The sequence below is a fragment of the Chiloscyllium plagiosum genome, unplaced genomic scaffold (genome assembly GCF_037043375.1).
Source record: "Chiloscyllium plagiosum isolate Xiang-an unplaced genomic scaffold, Cpla_swu_hap1 HiC_scaffold_28, whole genome shotgun sequence".
In the NCBI taxonomy this organism is placed as follows: domain Eukaryota; kingdom Metazoa; phylum Chordata; class Chondrichthyes; order Orectolobiformes; family Hemiscylliidae; genus Chiloscyllium; species Chiloscyllium plagiosum.
In genome coordinates, this window is record NW_028270166.1 from 48,898,324 (window position 1) to 48,917,278 (window position 18,955).

Genomic DNA, 18,955 nt, shown 5'->3' on the forward strand with positions numbered 1-18,955 from the left:
GGAAACAGGCAGTGCAGGGATCCCCTGTAGTCATTCCCCTAAACAATAGGTATACCGCTTTGGATACTGGTGGGGGGGACAGCCTAGCAGGGGTAAGCTGCAGTGACCGGGTCTGGCTCTGAGACTCAGAAGGGAAAGGGGGAGAGGAGGAGAGCGCTAGTTACAGGAGACTCTCTAGTTAGAGGGACGGACAGGCGATTCTGTGGGCATGGGCGAGACTCTCGGATGGTTTGTTGCCTCCCGGGTGCCAGGGTCCGAGACGTCTCGGACCGTGTCTTCAGAATCCTTAAGGGGGAGGGTGTGCAGCCAGAAGTCGTGGCGCACCTTGGCACCAACGACATAGGTAGGAAGAGAGGTGGGGAGGTCATTCAAGAGCTCAGGGAGTTAGGCTGGAAGCTGAAAGCTAGGACAGACAGAGTCGTCATCTCTGGGTTGTTGCCGGTGCCACGTGACAGTGAGGCAAGGAATAGGGAGAGAGTGCAGTTGAACACGTGGCTGCATGGATGGTGTAGGAGGGAGGGCTTCAGGTATTTGGACAATTGGACTGCATTCTGGGGAAGGTGGGACCTGTACAAGCAGGATGGGTTGCACCTGAACCAGAAGGGCACCAATATTCTGGGGGGTAGGTTTGCTAGCTATCTTCGGGGGGGTTTAAACTAATTTGGCAGGGGGATGGGATCTGGACTTGTAGTCCAGCAAGTAGGCTAGCTGTTTGTCAGGATGTCCAAGTGTGTGGGGAGGCTGTGAAGAAGGTAGCACTGACAGGGAATACTTGCGGACACAGAGATGGGTTCAAGTGCGTATACTTCAACGCAAGGAGTATCAGAAATAAGATGGGTGAACTTAAGGCGTGGATAGGTACCTGGGACTACGATGTTGTGGCCATCACGGAAATGTGGATAGAAGAGGGACAGGAATGGTTGTTGGAGGTTCCTGGTTACAGATGTTTCAGTAGGATTAGGAAGGGTGGTAAAAAAGGAGGGGGGGTGGCGTTGCTAATTAGAAATGGTATAACAGCTGCAGAAAGGCAGTTTGAGGGGGATCTGCCTTTGGAGGTAGTATGGGCTGAAGTCAGAAATAGGAAAGGTGCAGTCACCTTGTTGGGTGTTTACTATAGGCCCCCCAATAGCAGCAGAGATGTGGAGAAACAGATTGGGAAACAGATTTTGGAAAGGTGCAGAAGCCACAGGGGTAGTAGTCATGGGCGATTTCAACTTTCCAAATATTGATAGGAAGCTCTTTAGATCTAGTAGATTGGATGGGGCGGTGTTTGTGCAGTGTGTCAGGAAGCTTTTCTAACACAGTATGTAGATTGTCTGACCAGAGGAGAGGCCATTTTGGATTTGGTACTCGGTAATGAACCAGGGCAAGTGATGGGCTTGTTAGTGGGTGAACATTTTGGTGATGATGACCACAATTCTGTGACTTTCACCTTGGTTATGGAGAGAGATAGGTGCGTGCAACAGGGTAGGTTTTACAATTGGGGGAAGGGTAATTACGATGCTGTAAGACAGGATCTGAGGAGCATAAGTTGGGAACATAGGCTGTCGGGGAAGGATGTCGTGGAAATGTGGAACTTTTTCAAGGAACAGATACGATGTGTCCTTGATATGTATGTACCGGTCAGGCAGGAAAGAAATGGTCGTGTGAGGGAACCTTGGTTGACGAGGGAGGTTGAATGTCTTGTAAAGAGGAAGAAAGAGGCTTACATAAGGTTGAGGAAACAGGGTTCAGACAGAGCAGTGGAGGCATACAGGATAGCCAGAAGGGACCTGAAGAAAGGGATTAGGAGAGCCAAGAGAGGGCATGAAAAATCTCTGGTGGATAGGATCAAGGATAACCCAAAGGCATTTTATGCGTATGTGAGAAACATGAGAATGACGAGAACGAGGGTAGGTCCAATCAAAGACAGTAGTGGGAGACTGTGTATTGAGTCGGAAGAGATAGGAGAGGTACTTTTCTTCAGTATTTACGATTGAGAGGGACCGTATTGTTGAAGAGGAGAGTGTGAAACGGACTGGTAAGCTCGAGGAGATACATGTTAGGAAGGAAGATGTGTTGGATATTTTGAACAACTTGAGGATAGACAAGTCCCCCGCGCCTGATGGGATATATCCTAGGATTATGTGGAAAGCAAGAGAGGAAATTGCAGTACCGTTGGCAATGATCTTTTCATCTTCATTGTCAACGGGGGTGGTACCAGGGGACTGGAGAGTGGCGAATGTTGTGCCCCTGTTCAAAAAAGGGAATAGGGATAACCCCGGGAATTACAAGCCAGTTAGTTTTACTTCGGTGGTAGGCAAAGTAATGGAAAGGGTACTGAGGGATAGGATTTATGAGTATCTGGAAAGGCACTGCTTGATTAGGGACAGCCAGCACGGATTTGTGAAGGGTAGGTCTTGCCTTACAAGTCTGATTGAATTCTTTGAGGAGGTGACCAAGCATGTGGATGAGGGTAGAGCAGTGGATGTAGTATACATGGATTTTAGTAAGGCATTTGATAAGGTTCCCCATGGTAGGCTTATGCGAAAAGTCAGGAGGCATGGGATAGAGGGAAATTTGGCCAATTGGATAGAAAACTGGCTAACCGATCGAAGTGGTGGTGGATGGTAAATATTCAGCCTGGAGCCCAGTTACAAGTGGAGTTCCGCAGGGATCACTTCTGGGTCCTCTGCTGTTTGTAATTTTTATTAATGATTTGGATGAGGGAGTCGAAGGGGGGTCAGTAAATTTGCAGATGATACGAAGATTGGTGGAGTTGTGGATAGTGAGGAGGGCTCTTGTCGGCTGCAAAGGGACTTGGATATGATGCAGAGCTGGGCTGAGGAGTGGCAGATGGAGTTCAACCCTGCCAAGTGTGAGGTTGTCCATTTTGGAAAGACAAATAAGAATGCGGAATACAGGGTTAACGGTAGGGTTCTTAGTGAGGTGCAGGAGCAGAGGGATCTTGGGGTCTATGTTCATAGGTCTTTGAAAGTTGCCACTCAGGTGGATAGAGCCTGTAAGAAGGCCTATGGTGTATTAGCGTTCATTAGCAGAGGGATTGAATTCAAGAGTCGTGAAGTGATGTTGCAACTGTACAGGACTTTGGTTAGGCCACATTTGGAGTACTGTGTGCAGTTCTGGTCGCCTCACTTTAGGAAAGATGTGGAAGCTTTGGAGAGGATGCAGAGAAGATTTACCAGGATGTTGCCTGGAATGGAGAATAGGTCGTACGAGGATAGGTTGAGAGTGCTAGGCCTTTTCTCATTGGAACGGCGAAGGATGAGGGGTGACTTGATAGAGGTTTATAAGATGATCAGAGGAATAGATAGAGTAGACAGTCAGAAACTTTTTCCCCGGGTACAACAGAGTGTTACAAGGGGACATAAATTTAAGGTGAAGGGTGGAAGGTATAGGGGAGATGTCAGGGGTGGGTTCTTTACCCAGAGAGTGGTGGGGGCATGGAATGCGCTGCCTGTGGGAGTGGTAGAGTCAGAATCTTTGGTGACCTTTAAGCGGCAATTGGATAGGTACATGGATGGGTGCTTAAGCTAGGACAAATGTTCGGCACAACATCGTGGGCCGAAGGGCCTGTTCTGTGCTGTATTGTTCTATGTTCTATGTTTGGAGCAGTGACTTTGAAAACATTGCCATAATTTGGCTCAAAGCAGGATCAAAATTTGAAATCAGGTTTCAGGGGGGTTTTGAAGTGCATTGGACTGGAAATCAGGCAGAATGGATCAAATGTCACTTTGCATCAGCAATCTTATTTGGAAACTTTTTGCCTCATTACTATGAGTCAAAGTCTGGCTTCACAAAAAGATGCAGTGGCTTCCAAAACTGAAATGGAAGAATTGCAAAATCTAATTGCACAATTTAGTTGGCTAGCCACTCAATAAAGCCAAATGCCAGTTTTATAAAAAAGGAAAAAGAGGCTACTCAGCCTTTCAAGCCTGCTGTGCTATTTAATAAGATAATGACTTACCTGATTCTGACTTGAACCTGCATTCCTGCACATAACCGCTATCATCTTGGTAATCAAGAATATCTACCTCTGGCTTAAAAATATCTAAAGATTCTGTATCCACCAGCTTTTGAGGAAGGGAATTCAAAGAACTCAAAACCTTTTAAAAGAAAAAAGATGTTTCCTTATCTGTTTTAGATGGGCACCCATGTATTTTTAAACCATGACCCCGAGTTCTGTATTCTTCCATAAGAAGAACTGTCCGTCTGGTTAAGTCACCTCTGACTCTAGTTCAAAACTCCAGAGGATATCAGCCTAGCCAGTCTAGTGTTTCCTCATAAGGCAATCTAGATATTAGTCTAGTAAACTTTCTCTGAACTACTTCTAATGCATTCCCATCCTTCACTGGTGACTAGTGCTGTGTATAGTACTCTAGATGCATTTTGAATTAATAGTGTTGAATACAGCTATGGGGGAAAAAAAGACAAGGTGTAAGATTTGGACAAACAAAACATTGAAAAAGTTAAAAATGGAGCATTGTGTTTTGAAATTTCCATCATCGAAAGATACTAGAAATATGAAACATTTTATGAAAATCTCTGTGATGAGTTCTCGAGTATACTTGTTCTTGTGGGAAAGACATGGAAATGTTGCCCTTTAGCTTAGGAAGTTCAAAAGAACAAAAAATGATACAGCACAGAAACAGGCCCTTTGGCCTTCCAAACTTGCGCTGACACGTTTTACCCTTCCAGATTAAAATTTTCTTCACTTTCACAATTTGCATCCCTCTATTACCTTCCTATTCATGTATTTGTCTAGGTGCTTCTTGAAAGCTGCTATTGTGTCTGCTTCTACCACCTCCTCTGGCAGCACGTTCCAGGCATTCACCACCCTTTGTGTGAAAAATGTGCCTCGCACATCTCTTTTAAACATCCCCCCCTCCCCCCCCCACACACACACCTTGAAACTGTGTCCTGTAGTAATTGATAGCCATTTGGATACAGAATTGGCTCAAAGATAGAAGACAGAGAGTGTGGTGCGAAGGGTTGGTTTTCAGACTGGTGGCCTGTGACCAGTGGTGTGCCACAAGGATCGGTACTGGGTCCACTGCTTTTTGTCACTTATGTAAATGATTTGGATATGAACACAGGAGATATGGTTAGTAAGTTTGCAGATGACACCAAAATTGGAGTTGTAGTGGGCAGCGAAGAAAGTTACCTCAGAATATAACAGTACCTTGATCAGATGGGCCGAGGAGTGGCAAATGGAGTTTAATTCAGATAAATGTGAAGTGCTGCATTTTGGAAAGGCAAATCAGGGCAGGACTTATACACTTAATGGTAAGGTCCTGGGTTGTGTTGCTGAACAAAGTGACCTTAGAATGCAGGTTCATAATTCCTTGAAAGTGGAGTCTCAAGTAGATGGAATAGTGAAGAAGGCACTTGGTATGCTTTCCTTTATTGGTCAGAGCATCGAATATAGGAGTTGGGAGGTCATATTGCGGCTATACAGGACATTGGTTAGGCCACTTTTGGAATATTGCATGCAATTTTGGTCTCCCTCTTATCGGAAGGATGTTGTGAAACTTGAAAGGGTTCAGAAAAGATTTACAAGGATGTTGCCAAGTTTGGAAGGTCTGAGCTATAGGGAGAACCTGGATAGACTGGGGCTGTTTTCCCTGAGTGTCAGAGGCTGAGTAGTAAATCATGGATAGACAAAGTCTTTACCCTGGGGCGGGGGAGTCCAAAACCTGAGGCATAGGTTTAGGGTGAGGAGAGAAAGATTTAAAAGGGACCTCAGGGACACCTTTTTCATGCAAAGGGTGGTACGTGTATGAAATGTGCTGCCAGAGGAAGTGGTGGAGGCTAATACAATTGCAACATTTAAAAGGCACCTGGATGAGTACGTGAATAGGAAGGGTTTAGAGGGATATGGGCCAAGTGCTGGCAAATGGGGCTGGATTAATTTAGGATATCTAGTTGGCATGGATGAGTTGGACTGAAGGGGCTGTTTCCATGATGTATATCTCTGTGATCCCTCCACCCTGGAAAAAAGCCTCATACTTTCTGCTCTATCTATGCCATTCACAATCTTATAAACTTCTATCAGGTCACTTCTCAACCTCCTGTGTTCCAGTGAAAGCAAACCCAGTTCATCCAATCTTTTTCAGAGCTAAAATTCCCCATGCCAGACAAATCCTGGTAAACCTTTTCTGTACCCTCTCCAAAACATCCACAGTCTTCTGGTAGTGTGGTAACCAGAACTGTACGCAAAAAAAGATCAGAAGAGTAGCAAAAGGATCTTAGCAGTGGATACTGTCAATATTAATGACACAGTAGAAATGGTATAAAAGGGATTTAGCAGCAAACCCCAGCAAGTATTGATGATATGGCACTCTGAGATAAGACACATCAGTGAAATGTGAGAGTGATAAAAGATTGAGGATCAATATTGTAGTTTCAAAACTGATAGTGGAGAAAAGATAATCTCCAAATCAAACCGGGTGGATAGCAGCAATCCACTTTCTGGTTATTTTACAAAGAAAGCAGCAAATTCTAAGAAACTGTAGGACATAGTGGAAAAATGAAGCTTGAAACTTTAATGGACAAAGAAAGAAATGGGAATGTTATTTTGTTTTGTTATGTTAGACTGATTAAGAAAAAGGTTACTGTTACTATGCCACTTAACATGGTCTGAAGGAATGCTTGAAACCAAATAGAATGAAAGAATAGGTAATGGATTAATTAAGGGTTAATTGGTATTGAATTGGTTGTACAAATATGAAGAGCTAGTTATCAATGGGGCATGAGTATGATGGAGTGTGTCTTACTTAACTATAACTCACATAAAAATGTGGACTTGAATTATATTTATAGTTATCTTTTGAAATATAACAGGCAGGCAGGAGGGGAACGGGGAAGGAGACTATAAGTGAAACAGAGGGGATACATGGAAGTTACAAAAAAGAGATGTTTAAACCTGTTAATAAAGAACACTCAGCTTCCAGAAAAAAAACCCAGAAATCACTAAAGTGATGAATTACTTGCAAATGAATGTAGAAACTGTAGCTTAAGACTGCTTATGCTCAGAAGCTACCATACAAGGAAAGTGCAGTGGATACTATTGTGAAGATCACAGTTTCAATCATTACATTTAAATCTGAGATGCAATGAAAAAAGGTAGCAATGGTGCAATATTAAGGATAGCAGTTATCTGGTTAAGATTTTCCAGCATGTGATGGAAGTGCACTCACTGAGACCTCTACAATATGGAAGCTGTATTTAGAATAAAATCATACTGTATAGAAAATGCCCTTAGGCCCATAGAAGTTTTACTGCTGAAGCTACAGTAAATCCTGCTTTCTAGCATTCGGCCCATCGCCTTGAATGTTATGACGCTTCAAGTACTCATCCAAGTACTTTTAAACTTTTTTACACCTCAATTATCTTCCCAGACTGTACACTCCAGGCCCCTACCACACTCAAATGTCCTCTAAACATCCTGTCTTTCACCTTAAAATTATACCCCCTTGTTAATGACCCTTTAACTAAGGAGAACAGCTGATTTTTGTTCACCTTGTCCATGCTCCTCAAATTCTTATACAGCTCCATCAAGTTCCCAGTCAACTTCCTCTGTTCCAAAGAATTCAAACCAAGCTCGCTCTGCTTTTCTTCATAGCCAAAGCGCTATGGCAGCATCCTGGTGAATCTCCTGCACCTTGTCTACTACAATCACACTGCTTTTTAAGTATAAAAAAGTGTGTTATTTTGAAAAAAAAATTACTCCCTTGTAACTGTGGTCTTTTGATAATTGAAATACTGTCTCAGAATATTATGCTTTCCTTAGATGTTGTGCCTTTAAATTTAATGTAGGTTTGATAATTGAGGACTTTTTTGAATTCTTCTAATTCTGTTTCTGTTGTGTCCGGATGCCCATAAATTTCACAAATAGAGGTCATAACCATACCACCCAATCCATAAGTCAGTGAGAATGAAAAGATAGCCCCTGTATGTAAAAAAAAGCCCTTGGGAAAACCTCAAGACAAGCCCTCAAAAATTGTGATTACAAAGCATGTTGCATGCCAATCAATGAAATATAGTGGCTCAAATTTTTTTTTAAAAGTTCAACAGTGGAGCCATTATCTTTAAAACTAATGATCGCTGGAAATTTAAATTTCAGTCCAAACATAACAGGAGAGTTACCCAATACATTCTTCTCCAGTTTCCTCTTAGAAAAAGCACTGTCATGTTAAACTTGCACAATGGTGGTCAATGTAATAATCAACTTTTCTTTGCAAGACAAAACGCCATAGTTAACTACTCAGGAAGAAAGAAAACAAAGCTTACCGAACGATATCTAACTACCGAAAGTAGATTTTTCTTTTTATTTCAAACTTTTTCAAGGAAAGAACTCCATGAGCAAATGGCTTTTTCTTTGTTTACCCACTTGGGATTGAGGTCCTCCTGTGGTTCATTTCTCCTCTAAGGTGCAGTCGACCACATCTACCAAAATGGACTTGACTCCATGAAAATAGAGGGGCATCTGAAATTGCCACCTCCACAATTCTTAGGAGTGTAGGTGATTGCTGAGTGAAGTCATACTACCTGTGCCCTTATCCTAGGGCTATAAAAATCCCAATGAGACGTGGGAATCCTAGAATCAGGTCCTGTCAATAATTTTAAATTCCTACATATCTACATTCCAACACAGACAGAGGTATGAATACTTGGGCATATTGTTTGATAACCAGTGAATTTAGTTGTGGAAAACATGGCAGATAAGGGGAATTTCAGACATTTCAATAAACATAAAGTGTCTTATACTTAATCTTTATTATGTTACATCAGTTTCATTTCTTGGAAGACCACAAATAAAACACATTTCCTTACAATTTATTTTTTTGGCAATGATGGAATACTCTCTACATTCACCTGATAATGATTATTTTGTGCATGTTTATACAGAATTATAGGAGAATGTGGTTCTCTTTTTTTTAAAAAAAGGCACAATGACCTACTTTTGACCTGAATTTTCCTGAAGTAGCATTTTTGGCAAATGTTTGTGGTACAAATACAGCTACTGCATTTTATACTATAGATGTTAGTGAACTAAGAGTTAACGATACATATGGTATTCCACTGTCTATTTAATGGAGACTTTGACCTATTTCATTTGCTTATTACAGCCCCACTGTCCATACTGGAGATAGTGTCTGCATTTCTGCTACAAATTCAGAATGAGGACAACGCAGGTGCTCTAATTATCAGCAGAGGTCATTTCACTTCACCACTAGTTGGTATTTATAGCACCTCCACTTTGACTTTTGGCTGTCTAGTCCAAAGTCTGATATAATAATGCTGGAATTTAGAATTTATGTATGCTTTTACAAACAATGACAAAATGAAATTCTCTCTGATCTAGTACAGTATTGGTTTGACGTGAATAAAGCATTTCCTCTTACATAGTTCCAACAGTACATCCCAACAATTTTAGAAAGGAAAACGATTATTATCATTTTCTTCACATTCTATACCTGGTTGTTCAAAGACCTTGATAAATCATTACTATTACTAATGCTGTCTGCTTTTTCGAGAAGGAACTTGCTGAGGAAATATGTCCCTGCGAAGGATAGGCTAACTACTGTTTGTTCACATTTTTCTTTCCATTTAATGAGACAGACAAGCTCAAATGCAAACCCTAGTAGACTGTATGAGTACAATTATGTCGATTTCCTCATAGTACAGTTTCCAGATCACGTTAAGTACCAGAAATTGCACTTCCTGCACGCTTTGATAACTGTGATGGGAGTCATATCACTTATTCAGTCTTTTTGCATTTCTTCTTCCTTGTCCCTTCATTAAGTTCCTCCTTTGTCTTGGCTGAGTATGGAGACAGATTGGAAGGGGTACAGCTCTGTACATTGTCGCGAGAGCAGACACGATCATGATCATCATAGATACCACAGGCATTCCCAAATATAATGGGGCAAATGAAGGCTTCAATTGGAGCGAAAGGTGACCCATGGGAGTGTGTTGCTGTCATGAATACCTAGAATGGTAGATGTAAAAATTCAGTAACTAGTGATATCCATTTACTTGTCACATTCATTAATTTTCTGACATTATTTACAAGTTCAGAACAGGAGTTAGGCAGTAAGACATGTTCCATTGTTCAATTAGACCTTGGTTGAGCCGAACCTGAACTCTGTTTAACTAAGAAAAATCTAGTGAATGATCAGCATTGACAGTGTCTTTGAACAAAGGTCCAGATTTCCACTAACCTTTGTGGGAAAATGATTTCCTTGATTTCATTCTAAAATGGTTCAGATTATGGTCCGTTAACCAGGCCAGATTTGTTTTTGTTAGATCTGACCTATTGAGCTTACTTGCCCATTTTAAACTCCATCTGATCTAGAATTTGTTTATGTCTTTTTTTTCAACTTTCTGCTCTTATCAACAGCCCTTATTGTTCCCTCTTAGTGTCGTCTGTACTAAATGGCGAAAATCTGTTTATTTGTCCCTCTGGATTGTTTTTTTTCATATTTATTGACTGAACTTGTTTTATAAATTTTTTTTTTTTTAGATTAGATTAGATTACTTACAGTGTGGAAACAGGCCCTTCGGCCCAACAAGTCCACACCGACCCGCCGAAGCGAAACCCACCCATACCCTTACATTTACCCCTTACCTAACACTGCGGGCAATTTAGTATGGCCAATTCACCTGACCCTGCACATCTTTGGACTGTGGGAGGAAACCGGAGCACCTGGAGGAAACCCACGCAGACACGGGGAGAACGTGCAAACTCCACACAGTCAGTCGCCTGAGACGGGTATTGAACCCGGGTCTCTGGCGCTGTGAGGCAGCAGTGCTAACCACTGTGCCACCGTGCCGCCCACTAAAGTGAAACAACAAAATAAATAATCACAAAATTAATGTCATTAGAAGTAATAGTATGAATTGTTATTTTGGTAGCATTATTAAATTAATCAGTGCAGCACTGGCTTGGAATTTTCTGGATTATTTTTGAGTAATATGTTCAGTCCCAACCAAGGAGCAGGCTTTTTGTGTAATGATGTAGGATTAATTAATAACCTCATAATGAAAGGAACCTCTAGCCAATACTGATCATAATATGATACAATCTCACTAGCAATCTGTGGCACCAATGTTTTCCATCCACAACATGCATTTTATCAAATCACCAAGGCTCCTTTGACAGGATTTCATGCCTACAACCTCTATTACCTAACAGGACAAAGCCTTCAGGGATCTGGGAACACCATCATATGCAAATTTTCCTCTGACTGAAACATCAATCTTTACTGTTAATGAGCTTGGAACTGGAAATCCTGCATTTCTCTACCTAACAGCATTCTGCATGTACATACACCACTTGGATCACAACAGTTAAGAAGAAGGTCCACCACCAGCAAGTGAAGGCTGACATTGTCAGTGACTTTTATTCCATGAGTGAATAAAAACAAAAGTGTCTTAATGGACAATGTATTAATATACTGAAAGAAACATGAGAACTTTTTAGTCACAATCAGTATTGAGTTTCAATATTTCAATCTTTCATGAACTTTAGATTGGAAGGTAAATTAGCACTCTTGCATCCACTTGCGCAGACAGTGCATACATAACACATTCCTTAAACCTTGTTTTATTTTAATCAATTGAAAAGGCGTACTTACCTTTGTAACAACCATGAAGATGGTGAACAGGAACACGACATTGTGTTTGGATATGGGAAGCCAGCGGGCCTGCTGTAGGGTGAAGATAACTGCTCCAACCAAACTAGCTTTTGTTGGGCTATGAGAAATCAAAATAAAAACTTTACAATTTGTTTTACCAGCTGTGTAATATCTCTAGCTTTGTTTTCCTGAATTTTTTGTGACCATTGTTGTGCTTTCAGTTTCCTGATTTTTTGGATGAACTATTTTTATAACTGAAAAGGCCTGCCTTCAAATTCTGCAAATGTTTCAGGTCAGCAGCAATGTTGTTCATAACTCTTCTGTTTTCTTGTGGAGAGGCACCCTGTCTCTGCTCAAAATCCTTATCATTTGCCCTCCACCTAACCCCCCGCCCGCCCAAATCCTTGCTTTTCCACATCGGCATGGCGAGGATCTGAAGAATAGGGCTGAACTTGTACATGTCACAGTAACCAAACACTGCATCTTTAATTCCTCCACCCAGAAATACTGAGAAGATGCTAAGTTGTTTTGAAGGCAGCACAAACCAGGTTTGAGTTAATTGGTAACCACTTTGCATTCCATATTCCAAACATTGATTTTCTTTTCCTAAATTGCTCAGGTTGAAAAAGAGGCTGCCCTTTTACTTTGTGCTGTAATTTTCACTTACAAGGACATGTTGAGAAACTCGTTTGTTTCTGGCTTCCAGACTCCACGAATTAGCTGCTCAAAGTTGGAGATCAGTGCAACTCCAGCACCTGTGGGGAACAAAATAACAATGACCAGCATGTACTAATGGTCCACATGGTCTGGATATTTTGTTGCCTTCGACAATATAGCTGGGTTTCTTTCAATATGGACTGCAATTGCCATGTCATAAAATTGGACATTTTGTTTCAAGCCAATACCGATCCCTTTTTCGGGTTTGACTTCAACAAAATGAATGTTGTTGGAGGAATACGCAGTTAGAGGGCAGTGTTTGGCTCTCATGCAATTTCCGTTAGTCAGGTGTCAGAAGGATGGGGATTGATCAACACAAATGATTGTTTGGCACTGTAATATCCAATATAACATCTCAAACATAAGGCAACAAAAGACAACTTAGGCCTCCTAGCAGAGCCCTTTAGGGAACATCTCTGGGACACCTGCAGCAATCAAGCACACCGCCTTTGGCCCAACATTTCAACTCCCCCTCCCACTCAACCGAGGACATGGAGGTCCTGGGCCTCCTTCACCGCTGCTCCCTCACCACCCGATGCCTGGAGGAAGAACGCCTTATCTTCCACCTCGGAACACTTCAACCCCAGGGCATCAATGTGGACTTCAACAGTTTCCTCATTTCCCCTTCCCCCACCTCACCCAGTTCCAAACTTCCAGCTCAGCACTGTCCCCATGACTTGTCCTACCTGCCTATCTTCTTTTCCACCTATCCCTATCACCTTCATCCCCTCCCCCACTCACCTATTGTACTCTATGCTACTTTCTCCCTACCCCCATCCTCCTCTCATTTATCCCTCCATCCTTCAGGCACTCTGCCTGTATTCCTGATGAAGGGCTTTTGCCCGAAACGTCGATTTTACTGCTCCTCGGATGCTGCCTGAACTGCTGTGCTTTTCCAGCACCACTAAACCAGAAACTTACCTTTGGCCCATCCAACCAAAGCCATTATGATCCATCCGTGGTGGTAGGCATGGTGTGCATGGACAACACCCATACTAATTTTGCGGACCCGCACCACCTCTTTCATAGCAGTGAGGATCAACTTCACAGGCATGAAGGCCACACACTTGTAGAAAAGGTTCAGTGGGCAATAAAAGATGAGGTACCTAAGTTGAAATCATAGTGTTTATTTCAGTAATGACAAACTCTCAGTATTCATAACTAAATCTTATTTAATAGCTGATATGTCAACCACGTTAGTTTAAACAAATATATGGTTTTAATATGATTTTAATGTCCATAATGTCATTCACTTTGAAGTTTTCTTTTCACTCATATCAGATTGATACAGTCGGCACAGGTTCCAGCTGTGCCAATTGTCTGCTGCGTTCTGAAATTCATTAAGCAATTAGACAATAAAATAGAAGAGGGTAGAAAACAAAAGGTAAGGTCACTAACAGACCTCTCCTATTGTTTGATGATAAAAGCGTTAGTGAAGGCCTTGAAGAAAGTCGCCACATAATGTTCCGTTGGTCCAGTAAAACTATGTACTATGTTAAAAGTGAGGGAATCAAGCCAATAGGAGACACAGAAACCATGAGTTTATTCACTACTTAGTCGTACACCCCCTTCTACACTCCAGTCTCCCTTTATATCTACCAATCAATTTAATAAGTTAATTCTAATTCTGGGCTCCCTGTGATTGGAAGGATGTTGTGAAACTTGAAAGGATTCAGTAAAGATTTACAAGGATGTTGCCAGGGTTGGAGGATTTGAGCTTCAGGGAGAGGATGAAAAGACTGGGGCTGTTTTCCCTGGAGCGTCGGAGGCTGAGGGGCGACCTTACAGAGGTTCATAAAATCATGAGGGGCATGGATAGAGTAAATAGACAAGGTATTTACTCTAGGGTGGGGGAGCCCAGATCTAGAGAGCATAAGTTTTGGGTGAGAGGGGAAAGATTTAAAAGGGACCTAAGGGACAACTTTTTCATGCAAAGGATGGTACATGTATGAAATGAGCTGCCAGAGGAGATGGTGGAGGCTGGTACAATTAAAACGTTTAAAATGCATTTGGATGGGTACATGAATTGGGAAGGATTTAGAGGGATATGGGCCAAGTGCTGGCAAATGGGAGTAGATTTGGTTAGGATATCTGGTCGGCATGGACGAGTTGGACCGAAGAGTCTGTTTGTGTGCTATTTCCGTTTAACTACTTCCTATAATCAGATACTCTTCTCTTTAAATAAAACAAACAATCCTCATTCTATATATTATACAACTAATTAGTAATGATATTTTTCATATTTCACATAATACAATCAACCTTCAATATCCCTCTTTCTTTAAACAAAATGTTACATGGTTAGTCACAAAGCAGCCCAAAGTTGATTTTTATGTTCTTGTAATGCCTCATATCACCAGGTGTCCAAATTGAGGATCTGCAAAATTGCTTTTGTGAAACAATCTGACAACTAATGACTTATGAGCAAGCCAATTCTGAATTCACACGGCCAATTCACTGTTAGTCACTGTAATCTTAATCTTCTGGATGAGCCTACCTTGTTGAAAGCCTTACTAAAATCCATGGAGACAACATCAGCTGCTCTATCCTCACTGATCACATGTTTCACCTCATAAAATTCAATCACGTTAGTAAGACATGACCTGCCCTGCACAAAGCCATGCTGACTGTCCCTAATTGGACCATACTTTTCCAAATGCATCTAAATCCTATTCAATAGTTTCTCAACTACCAATGTGAAACTGATTGCTCTATAGTTTCCTGGATTGTTCCAGATTCCCTTTTTGAACAGAGGAACAAAGTTACTATATTCAGTGGTTCTCCAGGACCTCCTAGTGGCTAAGGAGGATACAAAGATCTTGGTCAAGGCTCCATCAATCTCATCTCGCCTCTTTCAGTAACCTGGGGTACATACCATTGGGCCTTGGGAACTTATACATTTAAATGCTCTTCAAGAGAGCCAACACTGCTTTGTTGATCTCAAAATGCTGTAGCATATTAGCATGATCTACACAATATCCTCAATATCCTTCTCCTGGGTGAATAATAATGCAAAGTACTCATTTAGGATCTCACCCACATCCTCTGCCTCTAAGCACAAGTTCCCTCTTTTGTCCTTCAGTGGTCCTTTCTTCTAGGCAAAAGTGAGGACTGCAGATGCTGGAGATTAGAGTCAAGAGTATGACGCTGAAAAGCACAGCAGGTCAGGCAGTATCTGAGGAGTAGGAGAATCGACGTTTTGGGCAAAAGTCCTTCATCAGGAATGAAGCCATGCTGACTCCCTAATTGGGCCAAGCTTTTCCAAATGCATCTAAATCCTATCCCGAAGAATTCTCTCCAATAGTTTCTCAACCAACAATGTGAGACTCATTGTTCTATCATTCCTGGCTTGTCGCAGTGTCCCTTTTTGAACATGATGAAGGGCTTTTGCCCGAAATGTTGAAACTCCTGCTCCTCGGATGCTGTCTGGTCCTCACTTCTCCCAGGTTATCCTCTAATTTTTGATTTAAGTATATAATATCTTGGGATTCTCTTTCACCCTACTTGCCAAGATCATTTCATGACTCCTTCTTGCTCTCCTGATTCCCTGCCTGAGTTCTTCCCTGCTTTATTTACATTCCTAATGGGCCCTGTCCAATTTTAGCTTCCGAAACCTTACAAATGCTTCTTCTCTCCTTTGACTAAATTCACAACCTTCCTCATTATCTAGGGATCTCTTACCTTGCCATCCTTATCCTTCCTCCTTACTGGGCCTGAATTCTCATCAGCAGGTCTTTAAACACATGTCAAATGTCGACTTGTCTGATAACAGCTCTTAGGAAAAAGTGAGGACTGCAGATGCGGGGGATCAGAGCACAGCAGGTCAGTCAGCAGCTGAGGAGCAGGGCAGTCAACATTTTGGACACAAGCCCTTCATCAGGAATGTGGGTGGGGCAGTGCAGAAGGGAGCTCAGAGATAAATAGGAGGGGGGAGGGGGAAGGTAGCTGGGAAGGTGATAGATGGATGCAGGTAGAGGGATGATTGTGATAGATGGGTGGAGCGGATAGGTGGGAAGGAGGATGGACAGGTAGGACAGGTCAAGAGGATGGTGCCAATATGGAGGGTTGGATCTGGGATGAGGTGGCAGAAGGGGAGATTTGAAACCTAATGAAGTTGATATTGATGCTATATGGTTGAAGGGTCCCAAGGCAATAGATGAGGCATTCTTCCTCCAGTCAACGGGTGGCTTGGATTTGGTGGTGGGCGGGGGAGTTGAACTGTTCGGCCACAGGGCAGTGGGGTTGTTTGGTGCATGTGTCCCAGAAATATTCCCTGAAATGTTCCATGAGTTGGCGTCCTGTCTCCCTGATGTACAGGAGACCACATTGAGAGCAACAGACACAGTAGATGAGGTGTTTGGATATGGAGGAAAGTCTCTGCTGGATGTGAAAAGATCCTTTGGCGCTTTGGACAGAGGTGAAGTGGGAGGTGTGGGTGCAGGTTTTACACTTCTTGCGGGGGCTAGGGAAGATGCAGGGTGGGTTGGTGGGGATCATGGACCTAATGAGGGAGTCACAGAGAGAATGGTCTCTGCAGAATGTAGTTAGGGGTGGGGAGAGAAATATATCTCTGGTGGTAAGGTCTGATTATAGGAAGAGATGGCAGAGGATAATGCACTGTATCTGGAGATTGATGGGGTGGAAGGTGAGGACTGGGGGGGGTTCTATCCTTGTTGCAGTTGGAAGGGTGGTGTTCAAGGACAGAGGTATGGGAAGTGGAGGAGATGCGTTTGAGGGCACTGTTGATCACGTGGTAGGGGAAATTGCAGTCCTTGAAACAGGAGGCCATCTGGGATGTCCTGGAGTGGAATTGCTCATTCTGGGAGCAGATATGGCAGAGGTGGATTTATTGGGAGAAAGGGATCACGTTTTTACAGGGAGTCGGTGAATTTGAAATAGCACTCATGTTGAGTTGGTCGCCAGAGATGGAGACAGGGAGGCCCAATTAATACTCCCTAATTCCTGCCTAATATTGATGTAATTGGCCCTCTGCTAATTTAGTACCTTACCCATGGTCCTGACCTCTCCTTATTCATAGCTGCTTAAGACCGAAGCAGTTGCGATCCCTGTTTCCAAAATGCTCTCGCATTGGAAGGTCAGTCACCTGGCCAGGCTCATTCTGCAGTAAAAGATCCAGTATTACCCCTCCTCAAGTTGGATGATCCAACATACTGTTTCAAGAAACCCTCTTGGATGCACTTAGAGTCATAAAGATGTACAGCACGGAAACAGACCCTTCGGTCCAACTCATCCATGCCAACCAGATATCCCAACCCAATCTAGTCCCACCTGTCAGCACCCTGCCAATATCGCTAAAAAACCCTTCCTATTCATATACCCATCCAAATGCCTCTTCATTGTTGCAATTGTACCAGCCTCCAACACTTCCTCTGGCAGCTCATTCCATACACGTAGCACCCTCTGCGTGAAAAAAGTTGCTCCTTAGGTCTCTTTTATATCTTTCCCCTTTCAACCTAAACCTATGCCCTCTAGTTCTGGACTCCCTCACCCAGGGAAAAAACCTTGTTTATTTATCCTATCTATGCCCCTCATAATTTTGTAAACTTCTATAAGGTCACCCCTCAGCCTCTGATGCTCCAGGGGAAAACTGCCCCAGCCTGTTCTGCCTCTCCCTCCTCCCAAATCCTCCAACCCTAGCAACATCTTTGTAAATCTTTTCTGATCCCTTTCAAGTTTCACAACATCCTTCCAATAGGAAGGAGACCAGAATTGCTTGCAATATTTCAATAGTGGTCTAACCAGTGTCCTGTACAGCCACAACATGACCTCCCAACTCCTATACTCAATATTCCGACGAATAAAGGAAAGCATATCAAGCGTCTTCTTCACTATCTTATCTACCTGCGACTCAACTTTCAAGGAAATATGAACCTGCACTCCAAAGTCTCTTTGTTCAGCAACACTCCCTCGGACCTTACCATTAAGTGTATAAGTCTTGCTAAGTTTTGTTTTCCCAAAATGCACCACCTCGCATTTAAATGAATTAAACTCCATCTGCCACTTCTCAGCCCATTGGCCCATCTGGTCAAGATCCTATGGTAATCTGAGGTAACCTTCTTCGCTGTCCACTACACCTCCAATTTTGGTGTCATCTGCAAATTTACTAACTATACCTCTTATGCTCACACCCAAATCATTTATATAAATGATGAAAAGTAGTGGACCCAGCACGATCCTTGTGGCATTCCACTGGTCACAGGCCTCCAGTCTGAAAAACAACCCTCCACCACCACCCTCTGTCTTCTACCTTTGAGCCAGTTCTGCATCCAAATGGCTAGGTCTTCATGTATTCCGTGAGATCTAACCTTGCTAACACTTAACAAATTCCACCCCATCTAAGCCTCTTGCACTCAGGAAGTCCCAGTCAATATTGGGTATGTTAAAGCCATGCACTATGACAACCATGTTGTTATTACATCTTCCATAATCTGCCTACGTGTTTATTCCTCAATGTCTCATTGGCTGTTGGGCGGCCTATAATGTAATCCAATTAGAGTGACTGCACCCATCTTATTTTTGAACTCTACCCATATTGACTCAGTGGATGAGCCCTCCAGTGTATCCTCTCTGAATGC

At 42.5% G+C, this 18,955-nt stretch overlaps 1 protein-coding gene across 1 annotated transcript in view; it reads right to left on the minus strand.

Moving 5' to 3' along the window:
* Window positions 1-8,754: 8,754 nt before the first annotated feature.
* tmem38a (transmembrane protein 38A) overlaps window positions 8,755-18,955 on the minus strand; it is a 55,710-nt gene continuing 45,509 nt past the window's right edge. Inside the window, exons 3-6 of the mRNA XM_043720802.2 lie at window positions 13,281-13,465; window positions 12,310-12,397; window positions 11,643-11,760; window positions 8,755-9,994 (exon numbers count right to left, since the gene is read on the minus strand). Of these exons, the coding sequence (XP_043576737.1) occupies window positions 9,764-9,994; window positions 11,643-11,760; window positions 12,310-12,397; window positions 13,281-13,465 (622 nt within the window). The 3' untranslated portion in view covers window positions 8,755-9,763. The remainder of the gene's footprint in view (window positions 9,995-11,642; window positions 11,761-12,309; window positions 12,398-13,280; window positions 13,466-18,955) is intronic.